This window comes from Corylus avellana, chromosome 2, assembly GCF_965113065.1.
Source record: "Corylus avellana chromosome 2, dhCorAvel1.hap1.2, whole genome shotgun sequence".
In the NCBI taxonomy this organism is placed as follows: domain Eukaryota; kingdom Viridiplantae; phylum Streptophyta; class Magnoliopsida; order Fagales; family Betulaceae; genus Corylus; species Corylus avellana.
In genome coordinates this window covers 26,879,811-26,896,872 of record NC_142491.1, presented here as the reverse complement: position 1 = coordinate 26,896,872, position 17,062 = coordinate 26,879,811, and the positions used below count along the sequence as shown (strand labels likewise).

General features: G+C 38.4%; 1 protein-coding gene across 1 annotated transcript; it reads right to left on the bottom strand.

Annotated features, from left to right (window-relative positions):
* Positions 1–13,833: 13,833 nt before the first annotated feature.
* LOC148587575 (uncharacterized) lies at positions 13,834–15,176 on the bottom strand. The gene is made up of 2 exons (XM_088512699.1): positions 14,529–15,176; positions 13,834–13,947 (listed from the first exon to the last, which is right to left on the bottom strand). Exons 1-2 carry the CDS (start codon positions 15,174–15,176, stop codon positions 13,834–13,836), a joined length of 762 nt encoding a protein of 253 aa, XP_088368825.1.
* Positions 15,177–17,062: the final 1,886 nt, after the last annotated feature.

Here is a 17,062-nt window from a genome sequence, read left to right as displayed (position 1 = left end):
AAAATGAAAGTAAGAAACATAAATCCTATTTCGTGGGAGAGACAATTGCATTTAGCCTATGCAACAAGCCTTTTAAACCCCTATGCATCCCTAGTGGACGAGTGAAGTCTCGTGAGAGTTTAACAAAAATGATAGCCACGAACGTTGTAGCACTATGTTGTCAACAAGAAAGAAGTTTCACACAAACCATGGTTCTTATTCATGAGCAAGCTTAAAAAGATAAACAGAATCTAGAATCAAATCACTCATAAATGGAAAATTAAGACATCATATGTTTTGAAAAGTGGAAAGTGAAATTAGCATGCAATCATGAAACTTTCAATTTAAACTCAAAACAAGTTCCTCAAAATTTGTAAAAATCCCTAATAGATGAAACAACCAAGGCAAGATATGCACTTTTTTTTTTCTTTAATCACAGGCTATGCAATGTCAAACTCCCTTAAGCTTTCTAATTGACCCATGTAGTGAGTGTTAGGCCAATGACTCACAAACCAAATGATTTTAGGGCACTAGATGTAGAACATCCCTAAGGCTACGAAGCCAGATTAGCCATACCATCAATCAACTTAAACTTTACACCTTTTGACGCGAACACTCAATGCTTAAAGAGACAAGAGGTCTGGTTACTCAATGAGAAACTCAAAATGATGTTTTAGTTTTCTCTTTTTCTTTCTTTTTTTTTTTAAAAAAAAATTTTATTTTATCTTGCAAGCCAAGGTTATTCATCAATAGGTCATCCAACAAATTTTAAAAGGAACAAGGTTAAGCTCAAACATCATACCTCACAGAAAACATGCTAATGTGCTCATAAAAATTTATTTCAAAACAAGTGAAATCTCTTTTACCTAAAAATAAGCCAAAGGACTCAGACTCCTAATGACATAATGATGTGTTCAACCCTTTAAACAAGCCAATGAAATGCAACCACAGTTACAGTTTAACTCAAACTTGACAACAACAAACTTGACAACATAGCAAATTATTATTTTTTTATTTTTTATTTTTTCAAAATATTTTTAGCACAAAAAGACAAATAAAAATAAACAAATATAAACAAACAGACAGAGTGTCTTTCTATACCCCCAAACTTGATTTACACATTGTCCCCAATGTGTAGAATAGAAATACATTACCAGAAGTAAGGAAATTTGAGTGTGAACAAGGCCAGGGCGTTCCCCAAACTTAAACAACAAAACACATGTGAACAAAACTAACAGCAATATTTTTCATAGAAACAAACATCAAAAGATTAATTGTTGTTAGAAACAAAAACAAATAAAAACAACATGTAATGAAAAAGGAAAGAAAGAGTTTGTGGAGTGAAGTGCAGAAAATAAAGTGGAGAAGAAAACTTTACGGCACTTCCCCCGATCATGCAAATGTCCAGCCAATCCCTTCCACCCTTTCTTCTTCAAAATTTCATAGCCCTCTGGAAGGATGTTTTGTCATCTTATGTAGAATTGCTTGCTTCGAAGGATCTTCTTAGGAAAGTGGTTCCTAGATTTGTGTGCTTGTGTGCACAAGTCCTTGAGTATCTTGACATAAGATGGCTCTTTGAGACATTCAAGCAATGAAGCTTTGGATTCTTGATATGTCTCAAGAGGGATAGTGATGCAGGCAGGAGCTTTAGCACTCACTTCCATGTCACTAGGCAGATCAAGATTTGTTGGTGGCTCACTGTTCTCATGGTGCTCAACTTGCTCAGGGTGCTCAACTTTCTAATCATTGTTATCCACGATTTCCTCACTCTCAAGTGTGGTGGTGACTTGGGCATGCTCATGATAAGAATTTTCGAAATCATCCTCATCAATCATGTAGTGCCTTTCAGTCATCAATTGACTTTGAAACTCTTCTTCCTCTATTTTGTTGAATTCAGCAACTAGATGACCGATCTGTCCTTCCAACCTTGACATAGCTTGAGTGTCGATCTGAGTGAAACCCTTAAGCTCTTGTATGTCTCTGCTATTGACCATATTGGCATTCTTAAGCTCTTGTATGGCTTGGGAGTTGGCATTCTTCATCTCTTGTATGCTCTTGTCAGTTGCTTGCATGAATGCTTTCATCATGTCTTCCAGTGATGTCTATGGAGAAAGTTATGGCACTTGAATGGTGGATTGATAAGTAGGGGTTGAACTTGATGATCGAACTGAGGATAGTCTAAATGATGCAATTCATCAAATTGGGGAGCATAATTTTTCGTAGCCCGTGCTTGCCACGAGAAATTAGATTGGTTACTCCAGTCCGGGTTGTAAAAATTGAAATTTGATTCAAATCTCAGGCTGGAAAAACTAGTGTTCATTTGCTAATATGAAAAATTAGAAACTTGTCCCCACGATGGACAATCACTATAATGATAAAAAAGACTAGAGCAGTATGAACATGGCTCATGTGGGAAAAACATTTTAGGGTAGTTGGTAGGACGTGGTGTCCTACAACTAGGAAAAGCATGTTGTACAGAAAAATTATTAAAATCATTAAAATGAAAATCCATGCTTCACCATCACTCTTTAGCATGCAAATATCCCACATAAAACATTAACCATATTTTAAATTTTTTTTTTTTTTTAAAAAAAAACAAAAATAATAATAATAAAAAATTACTACTTACACAAACTAAATATAAAATAACCAGAAATTAAAAACTAAAACTTAAAAACACACAAAACGGACCAAAATTAAATTTGCCAAATTCAGGTACTGATCCGTCTTGGTGCAGTCAACAGAGGTGCGCTTGAGTGCATGCTAGGTGGGATCAAGCGTGACCTCGTTGATGATGCTGTCTGCTACGCGGGTGATAAGCGCTAAAATATTCATATTTTCAGCCCTTAACTTGCATGTTTTAATCATTTGGTTTTGGTTAATTAGGCCATTTTACTTCCTTTTTGTGTTTTAGATGTTTTTACAGGCTTTTGGAAGAAAAGAAGCGTTTTTGGACAAATTACAAGCTTAAAGGGCAAATTGGGAAAACCTAGAAGATATGGTTGAGCTTAGCCAATCATGATTAAGTTTAATCAAATAAAGGAAAGGATCAATTCGGAATTTCTCACATTGAAGTCAAATCGGATTGGATGCAAAATTGGATTCTGAACACGTCTCGGTATTTTGATCATAACTTTCAGCTCAGATATCCGATTGAGGTGATTCAAGCGGCATTGGAAAGCTAACTCAAAGGGATACAAATCATTGTGAAATATCATTTTCCCAATTCGGAGTGTCGCAAGGTCCAAATCGTGCCACAAGTTAAGACCCCAATTTTGGGCAATCCTACTCCGATTTGGACTTAGGTTTTCTTTATCCTAATTGGACTTGGACTTAAAACTCCGAATTTTCTAGGTTTGCTTGTGAAACAAGGACTTCTAAAGCCTATAAATAAACTTCTTAGCCTCTAGGAATAGGTGTGGAGAAAGAGGCACAAGCTCTGGAAAAGAACTGAAGGCTAAAACAAGAGGAGTTTAGGTTTTTCTTCTCTTCCACCTTTTATTTTTATTATGTAATTTATATTTTATTTAGGGCTAGATTGAAGCCCTAGTTATGTTTAATTAATATTTCGATATTGGCGCATTTGTGATGATCTTGTTGTGCTATTTAACTTGATTAATACCTGCTTGCATGAATTCCTCATATGTGTATGCCTGATCAACATGTGCATATGGTATGGACTTCTTAGTTAGATCAATTTGGATGGCCGAGTCTTGGGTTTAACTTAAGTAATAAGAGATATCCACGCCGGATTCTTGGGTTAATCAACATGGGGAACCGGGAGTAGACATGCCCTAGGCCCTATGTGTTTGTCGATTTTCATAGAACATATGCTTTTCTAAAGAACAACTTAGTATATACCATGCTAAATCCTTTAGGAAAAAAAAAAAGTTAGAGTATGTACTCATGCCTAACCCGTTGCTTAGGGAAATCAATAGCTTAAGGCGTTAGAGTTTAACCCTTAGGTTGGCAAACATTAAATATGCATAACTTGATCAAAACATTGGCATATTGAAATACTAGTTTAATATAATTAGTGGTGGATATCAAAACCCTAATCCTTTTTAGTTTTTGTTTATCTTTTATTTTATTGAATTCAATCGTGACAATTGAATTTTATCTTTTAATTAAATAGGAATCTACTTCTAAACATAATTTACCAATCCTCGTGGGAATGATCTCGTATTTGCCTACTATACTATTGTTTTGATCTTGTGCACTTGCGAGTTAAAACATACAATTATTTACCTATTAATTTAGGTAGATTTTTGCACAACAGCGGGTATGCTCGAGCGTTGCATTGGTAGGATTGATCGTAGGGGCTCTGATCCATCTGATGCTGCTAGCTTGCTACGATGCGCTCAAGCTGATGCAAGACCTAGTCGTGCATAGGTGCGCACAAAGGAATTTGGGGTTCCCTTGTTGCGCGAGTGCGCTCGAGCGTAATGCACTTGCTCTCGATCACACTCGAGTCAATGTGTAGACAAAGAATGCGGCAGAACTGCAAAACAGTGATAAAACAAAACGAAAAATGGAAACCTCTTCTTTTTTTTTATTATTAGTAACAGGAATAAAACAAAATAGATTGCAAAAAAAAAAAAAAAAATCCTAATTATAACTAGTAGAAAGATAAAATAAATTTAGACATAAATTGGTTTCAAAAATTTAACAATTCCCTGGCAACGGCACCAAAAACTTGTTGTGCAAATTTTAATATACTCACAAGTGCATGAATCGTTTGCAATATACTGTTTTGCAAGTACAAGGTCGAACCCATGGGGAATTGTATTTTTGAAAAAGCAACTTATATCTAAACTAATTTTATCCTAACCTAGTTCCAAAATTGTTTTGAATTTGGATTTTGAAAATAAAAACATAAACTAAATAAAACAAACTAAACTAAGATAAAGATACTAAGTTACTAAGGTTTGGGAATCCACACTCACCAAATCAAAATAACATACTTCCATGTTCGTCAATATTAATCTGAAATTCTCACAATTAAAATCCTATGTATGTTTTACTATGCTTCAAAAGATTAATCAAAACCATCCCATGTATCCATTCATTACATAAATTACAAACGGAATCCAAATTTAATTGAAACACCAAATGTATCCGAATAACAAATCACAATGGATATCCAATTTTTAGGCATATAAAACCAAGCAATTAATTATGTGAAGTTATCTCAAATCATCAAGTGTATCCTTGAATCACGACAAGATATCCAAGAATTATTCCACACATTAAAAAGAAAATGACTCCCAAACCAAGTGGTTTTAGGGCACTAGATGTAAAAACATCCCTAAGGGCTTAATGACTCAAGTCAAAAAGAGCTACGAAGCCTAACTAGCTATACAATCAATCAACTCGAATTTCTCATCTTTTTACGCGAACACTCATTGCTTAGTGAGGCACGAGGTTCGGTTACTCAATGAGAAACTCAAACTAATGATTTTTATTTTTTTTAAAGCCAAGGTTTTCATCACTAAATTAACCTACAAATCTCAAGACACACACTCCTCAAGTCAAATCTCATACCTCACAAACCCTATGCTAATGTGCATGTGATAAACACTCGGACAAGTGAAGTCCCTCTAATCCAACAAATGAGTCAAACAACTCAGATTTCTAATGACATGTAGTGTTCAAGATGTTAAATAGACCAATGATATATAAATCACAGTAATGATGTAATCATGCTCTATCAACAACATAGCTTCTTCTTTTTTTCTTTTCTTTTTTTTAACACAAACACACAAAAAAATAATAAAAGAAAAAAGAAAGAAATGTCAGCCCCACCCCCAAACTAAAATGGCACATTGTCCCCAATGTGTCCATAAATACAATACCAGATGGGCAACATAAGTCGGGTGTAATGTAGCAGAAAGCACCCCTAAACTTGAACGGCAAACAGATTTCCTGAAAAACACAATAAAAACAAACATCAAACAAATAAAACCAAATCAAATGACAACAAAAAACTAAAAGTAACAAAGGGTTGCCTCCCACAAGCGCTAAGTTTACAGTCTTCAGCCAGACTTTCCACAGCAGGTGCGTTGCATGATCCAAACAGCATCCGACAATAGGCAACCGCACCAAAGACAGATGTGAGAATGGTGTTCTCTTGATTGCCGGGTCCCAAAGTAATATGGTTGTAGCTGGAGTAACCGTCAAGCACATAGTAGTAAGAATGTCCAGCTAATCGTGCCACCAACAGATCAATGAATGGGGGAGGGAAGTGATCTTTCCTTGTGATGGCCTTCAACTTGTTGTAATCAATGCACACTAGCCATCCTATCTGAAAATGAGTTGGGAACAACTCATTATCCTTATTCCTCCCCACAGTCACACTTGGCCACTTAGGCCACACATGAATGGGTCTAACCCATTTGCTCTTAGAAATCAACTCGAGCGGCTCAACTGCTGATGAATATGGTGTGGGGAATGATACCTCAGTGGTTTCCCCACACTTTGACTACATCTCAGGAATGGGATCCAAAACTGCCTCAGCTTGCTCAACCAACTCATCCAAGCCCATATCATCTCCATCTTAAGTAAAGCTCTTTACCTTAGGGTCCTCCAAGCTTAACTCACTTACCGCCTCATCTGTTATCTCTTCAATTAAGCACACATTGTGGACTTCTTCATCGCCAAGTGGCTGCTTATGGATGTCAAATATGTTGACCTCTACGGTCATATTCCCAAAAGAAATTTTCATCACCCTAGTTCTGCAATTGATTAAGGTGTTAGCCATGGCTAAGAAAGGTCACCCTAAAATCTTTGGAATCTAGCTCCCAACATTATGCACCGGCTCCATGTCTATCACTATAAAGTCCACAGGGAAATAAAACTTGTCCACCTTGATCAATACATCCTCAATTATTCCCCTTAGTCTCTTCACTGACCTATCAGCCAATTAGAATGTCATAGATGTGGGCTTCAATTCTCCCAACCCCAATTGTAAGTAGACTGAATAGGGCAAGAGATTCACACTTGCTCCAAGATCCAATAAAGCCCTTTCAATCTGGAGTCAACGTTGGTCTTTCTCTTGACAGTGACCAAATCCTTTAGGAACTTAGCATAAGAAGAAGGCACTTGCTGGATGGCATCCAAAAATGGAATGTTTATCTAAACTTGTTTGAATACCTCCAGGATTTCAGCATACTGTGCATTCTTCTTCAGAGCCTTCAATCTTTCTGGGTAAGGAGCTTTTGGGATAAAACTCCTAGGGGGATCATCAACAATGGGCTGCATAGTGGTCGGCTCAACTTCTCTCCTCTCATCTTTGCCACTCTCTTGCCCTTGTGGCTCTGCAAGGTCCTCATCTTCTTGATCCACTTTATTTTCCACTTGTCTCCCTGACCTAAGTGTGACAATAGACTACACTTGTTCATGCTCGTGCCGAGAATTTGAAGAATCTCCAATCGCATACACCTTGGGATTGGGCACAAGTTGACTTGGTAACTTCCCATTTTCTCTCTCACCCAAGTGATTTGCAATTTTACCCATCTGACTCTCCAGCTTGGCAATTGCTTGGGTGTTTACCATGGTCGCACTCCTCACTTCACTTATGGATTGGCCAGTCATCTTCATGAAGTCTTGGAGGGTTTGTGTAGTCTAAGAGTGGAGTTCCTTGATAGTGTCTTCCAACGAGGACTGGGAAGAAGAAACTGGCACTTGAGTGGGGGCTTGGAAGGCATGATTTTGAGTCGGCAGAAGAAATCCAGGAGGGTATTGATTGTGGGCATGATGAGGAGCTCCTCCCTGATTTACCAGTTGGTTCTGCTTACATGAGAAATTTGGGTGGTTCTGCCACCCTAGATTGTAGTTCTCTGAGTATGGTCCATTTGACTGCTTCCGATAGTTGTTGAAAGCATTCACTTATTCCATAAGATACTCGGCAAAAGCTGGCATAGATGGACAATTTGGTGCTAAGTGCATAGGACTAGCACAGATGGAACAACTATCAACATTGAAAGTATTTGCAGCATTGATGGACTGATCCACAGCGAGAGTTTCAACCTTCTTGGTGACGGCATCTATTTTTAACCTCAAATCAGTGTCCACCTTAACCTTATAGATGTCTCCTTTCTTGGGGATACGGGCAGATTTATCCTGACAACTCAAAAAATCTCACTACTGTGAGTTGTCGAGCAACTTGTCCAATGCCTTATACACTTCATCTCCCGTCAAACTTAAGAATGCCCCCCCCCCCCCCCCCATTCATTGACTCGATCATACTACTGTTGGATTGGGTCAATCCTTGGTAGAAGAACTTAACGAGTCTCCACTTCTCATATCCATGTAGGGGGCATCTTATCAACAACTCCTTGAATCTCTCCCAACTTTCTGAAAACTTCTCATCCTCCTCCTGAGTGAAAGAGCTAATATCCTTTCTACATTCATTTACCTTTGACATTTGGAAAAACTTGTTATAGAACTTACTCAACAAGCTTTCCCAAGATGTAATGGACCCGGGCGTGTTGGAATCCAACCATGCCCTGGCTTTATCGTGTAGAGAGAAAGGAAATAGTCTAAGGTGAACAAACTCATCAGAAAAATTTTGAAATTTTAAAGTGGCGCACATGTCCTTGAATTTCTTTACATAACAATAAGGATTTTCAAGTTCTAGGCCATGGAATGATGGTAGGAGTTGGATGACGTGTGGCTTCAGATCAAAATGGTGCATTGGTTGGTGGTAACACTATACACGAATGCGAATTAGTCGCAACGGGTGTGAACAAATCCCTGAGGGATGAACTAAAATCCTCAAAATTTTCAGCTATGGCATCCTCATTCTCAACCCTAGGTTGCTCCACATTCTGGTGTATGTTATCTCCCATCTCAACTGTCTCTCTCTCAACAGGTGCTCTCCATTTTCTCCTAAGAGCTCTTTCTAAGTCGGGATCTATGGATGTCAAATCTAAATTCAGGGATCTCTGACCAAGCATACACCAATCACAAGAAAAATCTAAAATAAACTGACTAAACTAAAATGAAATATTCACAAAAGAAGAAAAAAAAAAAAAAAAAAAAAAAGAAGAAAACAATGTTCACAAATTATTTTGAAGATGGCTCTGGAAATGCGTTCGATCGCAGGTAATCTGCGATCGATCGCAGACACGCTGGTGCGCTCGAGCGTCAGTTTGCTGTGCGTTCGTGCGCAAGTGTGGAAATGTCGAGCGCAGGCACACGGAAAGTGCTATGATAGGCCCGAGTGCACTCGAGCGCAGGTGAGGCGCGCTCAATCGCACTGGCAGGGAACTGATTTTCGCCAAATCTGCAACAAAACAAAAAAAAGAAAATTGCAAAAAGAAAATAGGTAGTAGAAAAATAAAATTAATTGAGGCAAAAATTAAATTTCACAAATCAACAATTCCCTGACAACGACGCCAAAATTTGATGTGCAAATTATAATTATACTCGCAAACGCATGAGTCATGTGCAATATAGTGTGTGCAAGTGCGAGGTCGATCCACAAAGAATTGCGTTGCAAAAATCAATTTTTAGCTAAACTAATTCTATTTTTATCTAGTTCTGAATTTTGGGATTTTTGTCGTGCAAAATAAAAATAAAGTAAAATTAAAAATGATTAAATGGAATGATAAAAAGGTACTAAGGTTTTCAGAATCCACCTCACCAAATTAAAGCATATATTCTCATGTTTTAGTTCATAAATCCAACAAACAATTAAACCCTATGCATGCTCTATTGTTCCTATTGAAAGATTCAATGAATCCATCCATTTGACAAAAGACAATTGTTGTGCAAATATCTACCTAAATTAATAGGCAAATAATTGTACGTTTAACTCGCAAGTGCACAAGGTCAAAGCAAAAGCATAGAGTGCAAGTACGAGATCATTCCCACGAGGATTGCTAAATTTTGCTTAAAATAAATTCCGTAAGTAAAACAAAACAAAGATTGATTTTAAGTTGATAATAATAAAAGCTAGGGCATTGATATCCACCACTAATCATGCTTAGATAATATAATAATATGTCAATGATCCAATCATATTATGAACACTTAATGTTTGCCAACCTAAGGGTATGGGTGTCTACTGCTTAAGCTATTGATTTTCCTAAGCAACAAATTAGGCATGAGTGTCTACTCTAATTCTTTTCTTTCTTAAAGGATTTAGCATGGGTGTCTACTAAGTTGTTCTTTAAGAAAGCATAAATATATGGAAATCGACAAACACATGAAGCCTAGGGTATGGGTGTCTACTCCCGATTCCCCATGTTAATTAACCCAAGAACCCGGTGTGAATTTCTTTTGTTACTCTTATTAAACCCAGGACTCGATCATCCAAATTGATTTAATTAACTAATCTATACTACATGCATATGTTGATCAGGCAAACACATATGAGGAATTCAATAAAACATGAATTAATCAAGCTAAGTATCACAATATGATTCTCACAAAGGTGCCAATATTTAAATATTAAATAAACATAATTAGGACTTCAATCTAGCCCTACTAATTAGTTTAGTTATACATGAGTTTGATGTTAAACATCTTCATAAAATAAAATAGAAAGGAAAAGAATAAACCCGAAACTTGAACTTGAAGAGCTCCAATTCTTCTCCTTGAAAATTGTGTGTTTATTCTACAGCTTTAGGGGTCTATTTATAGGCCAAAAACTTGTTGTGCAAATTTATTTAACTCGCAAGTGCATGAATCAATTGTAATATAATGGATTGCAAGTGTGAGGTCGATCCCACAGAGAATTGTATTTTTGAAAGAGCAATTTAAATCTAAACTAATTAAATCCTAATCTAGTTCCAAAAGGTTTTTGATTTTGAATTTGATTTTGAAATTAAAAGGCAAACATAAACTAATTAAAATAAAACAAAAGGTAAAGACTAAGGTTTAGGAATCCACACTCACCAAATCATAACAACATACTGCATGTTCATCAATATTTATCCGAAGTTCTCACAATTTAAATCTTATGTATGTTTTACTATGCTTCAAAGAATTAATCAAAACCATCCCATGTATCCATTCATTGACCAAATCACAAAAGGAATCTAAATTCAATTGAAACACCAGATGTATCCGTAGAACAAATCACAAGGGATATCCAATATTTATGAGTTAAAAACCAAGCAATCAATCATATGAAATTATCTCAAATCATCACATGTATCCTTCAATCACAAGAGATATCCAAGAATCACTCTACATATTGATTAGAAGTAAAACAATTGAAATATAAAACTCAATAAAATCGGATAAATAAAGACTTACATAAAAGTGATGGCGTTCTTCATCGGTGAGGCTTCATCCCCAACCTTAGTTGGGAATTAGCTCCACATAAAAATAAAACCTAAACTAAAGAAAACCTAAACTAAAAAGAGAAAAACTGTAGAATTTTGCTCTCTGGAATTGTGTCTTTTCTTGAATTCAAAGAGTTCTAGGCTTAGGAAAGTCCTAAACTCCCTATTAAACCTAGATAATTCGGAGGTATGTCTCCCAGTCAAAATAGAAGTCTGAAATCGGAATAGGATTCGTCCAGATTTGTGTCCTTTAATTGCAGGGTGATTTTGGCATATTAACCGTCCGAATTAGGAAAATCCTATTTCACAACAAATTGTATTATTTTGAGTTAGCTTTTCAATGCCGCTTGAATCACTTTAATCCGATATTTGAGAAAAAAGTTACGGTCAAAATACTGAGACATATATATAATCTGAATTTGAATCCGATCCGAAATCTTATCCAATCTGATCTTTTATCCAATTTAATTTGATTTAACCTTTTTCTTGGATTTGGTTAGACTTAACCACATCATCTAGGTCTTCTCAAAGTATGCTTTCTTTCAAACTTTGCATTTTTCCCTTTAAAGCTGTAGTTTTTCTTCAACAACCTACAAAACACTAAAAACACAAAACATTAAATAACAAAACAACTAAAGGATTAACTAATGTAAATAAAGGGGTCCAAATATGCAATATTTGGCACTTATCAAGGAACACTCTAGAAACCCTAAAAATCATAGGGTTTGAGCCATAGTTCGCACAAGGTTTCAAAACCCTAAAAGAAAACACTTTCCAGAATAGGGTTGTGGCTGACTTGCTCCTCACGCACGGGTGCGCTCGATCGCATCTCGTGTGCGATCGATCTCAAGATTACGATCGATCTCCTGTGTTGGGTGCTTGATCGCAAGTGCAATCGAGGCTGCTTCTTGTACGCACTAGCACATGCCTTGCGCTCGTCTGGTCCTCATGCTTGTAGTGCACTCGATCGCACTACCAAGCTTCTAGCTTTTTCCAAAATTGCTCTTTAAACCTGATACTTCTAGATTTGCTTCATTTTCTTCCAAAAACCTATAAAACCAAAAAAAATACAAAAATGAAATAAAATTGTATAAACTAACAAAACTAAGGAATTAACACATATAAGTTAAGGGCTAAGATATGAATATTTTGGCGCTTAACAACAATGCATATCCAATTTAGTTCAAAAGATCCAATGTATCCATGCTTTGCACAAAAGACAATGGATATTCAAAGTAAATCAAAAGATGCAATGTATCCGTCGAGTGAAGCACAATGAATATCCAACTTCGGCACAATTAAACACAATTTTGTCACATAATTGAATTGAAACGAACATACATTACGTTAAGGTCGGAATTGTACGAACAAACATGAAAACATAAAAACTAATCAATGGCGAGGCTTCATCCTCAACATTAGTTGAAGATTTTAACCTCTCTTGACTTCAAATGACATGATTAAATGGATTGAATTCATCAAAAACCAAAAACGTACAAAGGGAAATCACGTTTAGACCTCAAAATGCTAGAAAAAACGTCATAAGTACAATGAACGGCGCCCCCTTCGTGCATTTTCAATAAAAAAATGGTATTTATAATAAAAATTATGGTTTCAGCGCTGCCAGGTCAGACGAGTGCTCTTGATCGCACACCAGGTGCGCTCGATCGCACTCGGGCTTCATGTCTTCAGCGCCCGTGCGCCGATGTCCAAGCTCGAGCGCAAGGCTTCTGCGCTCGAGTGCATGTGTGCTCGATTGCCAGTGTAATGTGCTCAATCCTAGCTCTTGAAATGCCTTTCTTCAATTTCTTTGCATCTTCTACATTTGAACCACAATTTTCCTTTAGCCACCTACAAAACACTAAAGCACCAAAATTACCAAAAACATCAGAAAATAATAAAGCCAAAGGCTTAGCAAATATAAATTAAGGGGCCCAAAATTGCAATATTCGGTGCTCAACAAGGGATCACCTTGGCGCAAACCTCTTTTCCGAAATTATGTGGCCCAAAGGTTGACCATTCACAATGATTGCATATGTGACTGTGCGAACACATTCCATAATCAGTTGTATCCATCTTTCCGGAAACCCCATCTTACCCATGACAGATTCCAAGAATACCCACTCCACTCTATCATAGGCCTTGTTCATATCCAATTTGATTCCCATGAAGCCCACTTTACTCCACATTCGAGTATGCATGGAATGAAGAGTTTTGTAAGTTGCTAGTATGTTATCTGTAATCAATCTCCCTGGAAGAAAAACACTTTGAAAGGGTGATATTACATGAGGAAGAACCTCTTTGAGCCTATTAGCCAAAACTTTAGAAATAATCTTATATTTCACATTACATTAGCTAATAGGCCTATAATCGTAACACTACTAGGATTATTATTTTTTGGAATCAAAGCAATATTGGTGGAACTGATAATAGGTTCCATTAGAGAGGAATTGAGAAAATGTAAAACCGCTTCACATACCTTGGCTCCCATGGTACTGCAGTGCTATCGATAGAACCCAACAGAGTACCCATCTGGTCCCGGCACTTTTAAAGGCACCATCTAATTAAGTACAGCTGTCATCTCCACCATCGTGAAAGTGTCCAAAAGCTTGCAAGCCATCTCTGGAGTCACCTTCCTAGCCACTGCTCCCGTGCACTCCTCAATAGCCTGGGGCTTTGCAGACGTAAACAGAGATTTGTAGTAATGCACGAAGGCCTACTCAATTCCTTCTAACCTTGAACATAACTGTCCATGGTCATCAAGAATTTGAGAGATCATGTTACCTCTTTTCCGTTGAGTGGCACATGCATGGAGGAACTTGGTGTTGCAATCTCCATGACGAAGCCAGTCCTGCTTGGCTCTCTGCCTCCATTTTGAATCTTCTTTCTCCAACAGCCCGTTCACCTCCTCCCTGAGTGCTTTCTCAACCTCCAAGTCTAAGCTCCCCTCCCCCTCCTACTTAACCTCAAGTTCTTTGTTTTGGACCGAATAAGATCTTCCGTGACACGGACTATCTTTTTGACCCATCTTAGAATGGAATGTTTACACTGCTGGAGCTTCCAGTGTACATTCACCAAAGGGTTCTCCCTTCTCGGCTTTGCCTGCCAACTTTTTTTCCCTTCCTTTTTGAAATCTGGGTGGGCGTCCCAACTAGCTTCAATTCAGAATGGTCTACCACCCCTCCTCCTATTCCCGACATTCCCTTTGAAAGAGAGGAGAAGAGGATGATGGTCTGAATTATGTCTTGCTATCACCTCCACCTCTACTCCCTCAAAAACCGAACACCATTCAGAGTTGGCAATAGCCCTGTCCAATCTTTCTTGAGTAAAGTCAGCACCTTGACGGCCATTATTCCACGTAAACAGTGGCCCTTTGAAACCCAGATCGCTAAGCATACAATCCTCCAAAACTTTTTGAAAATCCTCCATTTGTCCCCTAGTTTTTGATACAGCCCCCCGTTGTTCTGAGAAGCTCACAATCTCATTGAAATCTCCCATACAGAACCATGGAAGAGGAGAAAAGTTAGAAAGATGTCGGAGTAAACCCCATGCTTCTCTTCTTTTTGCAACCTCAGGATATCCATAAAAAACTGTAAATTTCCAAGCCACTCCACCCTCATCCACAGCTATAATAGCATTTATATGGCAACGACTATAATTTTGGATGTCCACATTAAACCTCTCCCTCCACATTAAGATCAATCCTCTGCTTTTCCCTACACTGTTCACGACGAACATATTGGACATTCCCAATTTTATTCTCAAATAATCTAAATTTTTATTGTGCACCTTGGTTTCCATGAGGAAAACCACATTGGGCTTCTTTTCCTTCACCCGATGGTGAAGGTCACGAACTGACCGAGAGTTCCCAAGCCCTCGGCAGTTCCAGCTTAGGAGACTCATAGTTGGTGGCGGGACTACATCGCAACCTCTGCCAATTCATGACAATTTCCCTTTGATAACACCTCCTTCCTGTTTCGCTTCCCCGGCATACTGTCCACCTCTGTTTCCCCCTCATGTATTTTCCTTTTTCCTGTGTTGTTCACTACTCCATCACGGCCCGAAACTATCTTCTTGTGGGCTGCCTTTTTTTCCCACCTCTCGGGTTATTAGCTGGAGATTCAGCCACATACCCCTTAGGTTGCATGGATTTGGCTCCAAACGTGAAAACCCCATTTCCCATTTCATGTTGTACACGTGTCACAGCGTAATTCACTTTCCCTTCCAGCTTGCCACCACAAGAAATTTCCTTAATTACATGCGCATCATTGACTCTGTCCAGCGAATCCCATGCCATTTTTTCTTTAATGGTATCCCATTGCCATACGTAGATATTCTTGTTGTTGCTTGAATTGATCTTCTCATTATGATTGCCCTTATTCACATCCCCCATATCCCTCCTACCTTCCCTCTCTCCACAAATCCTGCTAGGATCCCCATAACTTCTTTCCATAAAATCTTTCTCAAGGTCTCCTCCTTCCATAACCTCCCCTTCTTTCTCCATTAATGTTCCTTTATTCCTGCTACCTCTTATGGAAAGAGACAAGCTGGAATTTCGTGAGACATTCCCGCTCCCTTCCTTCACCGGCGTTGTGGATGTTCCCGTTGAGCCTCTGCCATGACCAGCCCCACTATCTCCAATTGTACCCTCCCTACCTCGCCACTGATTGTAATGGCAAACTATATCAAATAACTTTTCTGGCTGTGGTTGTTCCTCCATATTTCCTACCTCCGCTCATTCCCCGTCTTTTGTAGGTGATGGGACCCTTAGCAACGGCCCAAATTTAGGCTCTGCCTCTCTTTCATTAATCCTCTGTTCTCTGACCCTTACACATCCCTGGGTGCCATGTCGAATGACCCCGCACTTGAAACAATATTTTGGGATTTTTTTCATACTGAAAAGCAACCCAAATTGTCTTGTTCCTCAGTGTTATAGTTCTCCCCCGGGATAAAGGTTTTGAGAGGTCCAAGATGACTCTCACTCTTAAGAATTCTCCCCACCCAACTCATTCCTCGTCGACTTCCACCTCTTCCACCTCTCCAACCGATGCCCCAATCTGCTTCCCAATCTCTTTCCCCATACACGAAAGTGGCAGACCGTACATACGGACCCAGAATGCCACCTTCTCGAAATCCAATTGAGCGGGTGGAGTTATCCCATCAAAGTCTACTAGTGAAACTAGATGCCCGTCAAAAGTCCATGGTCGACCCTCCATGATTCTGGATTTGTCCCACTCATGCTCAAAATCAATGAGAAAAAAGGTTCACCCCCAAAGTTTTGAACAAAACGCTTCCCGTTGGTTGCCAAGCATGGATCAACGGAGTCTTCGCGATTTCCCTTCCCACTGTGCGATCCACCAACAGTTTTCCTACGACACAGGCATGGCCTCTATCCACAAGAGGTGCAATCCCATGTTCAATAATGCCCAAACTCACAATCTCCTCCTCCATCAAAGTTAACCTTCCCCATAACTTCGTCAACTCCTCTATCGTGTTTCCCATTTTTTGAACCACTCCCTTCCCGTTTTGCCTACCAAGACACAATGGATCACTCCTCTACCACCCTGAAAACGATGGAGATATTCAACTTCACCTCTAGGTTTTCGTAGAGAGAAACCTAAGAGAGAGTAACACTCATTCCCATTCCATATAACGTTAGTTATACCCTTAATTAGTTAATAGTATACACATTAAATCTATGATTAATAACATAGTCCATAAACTTAGTTACATTGTCATGCGTGTCGGGTCGGGCAATAAACGGGTCGAGCTCGTGAGCCCTAAACGAG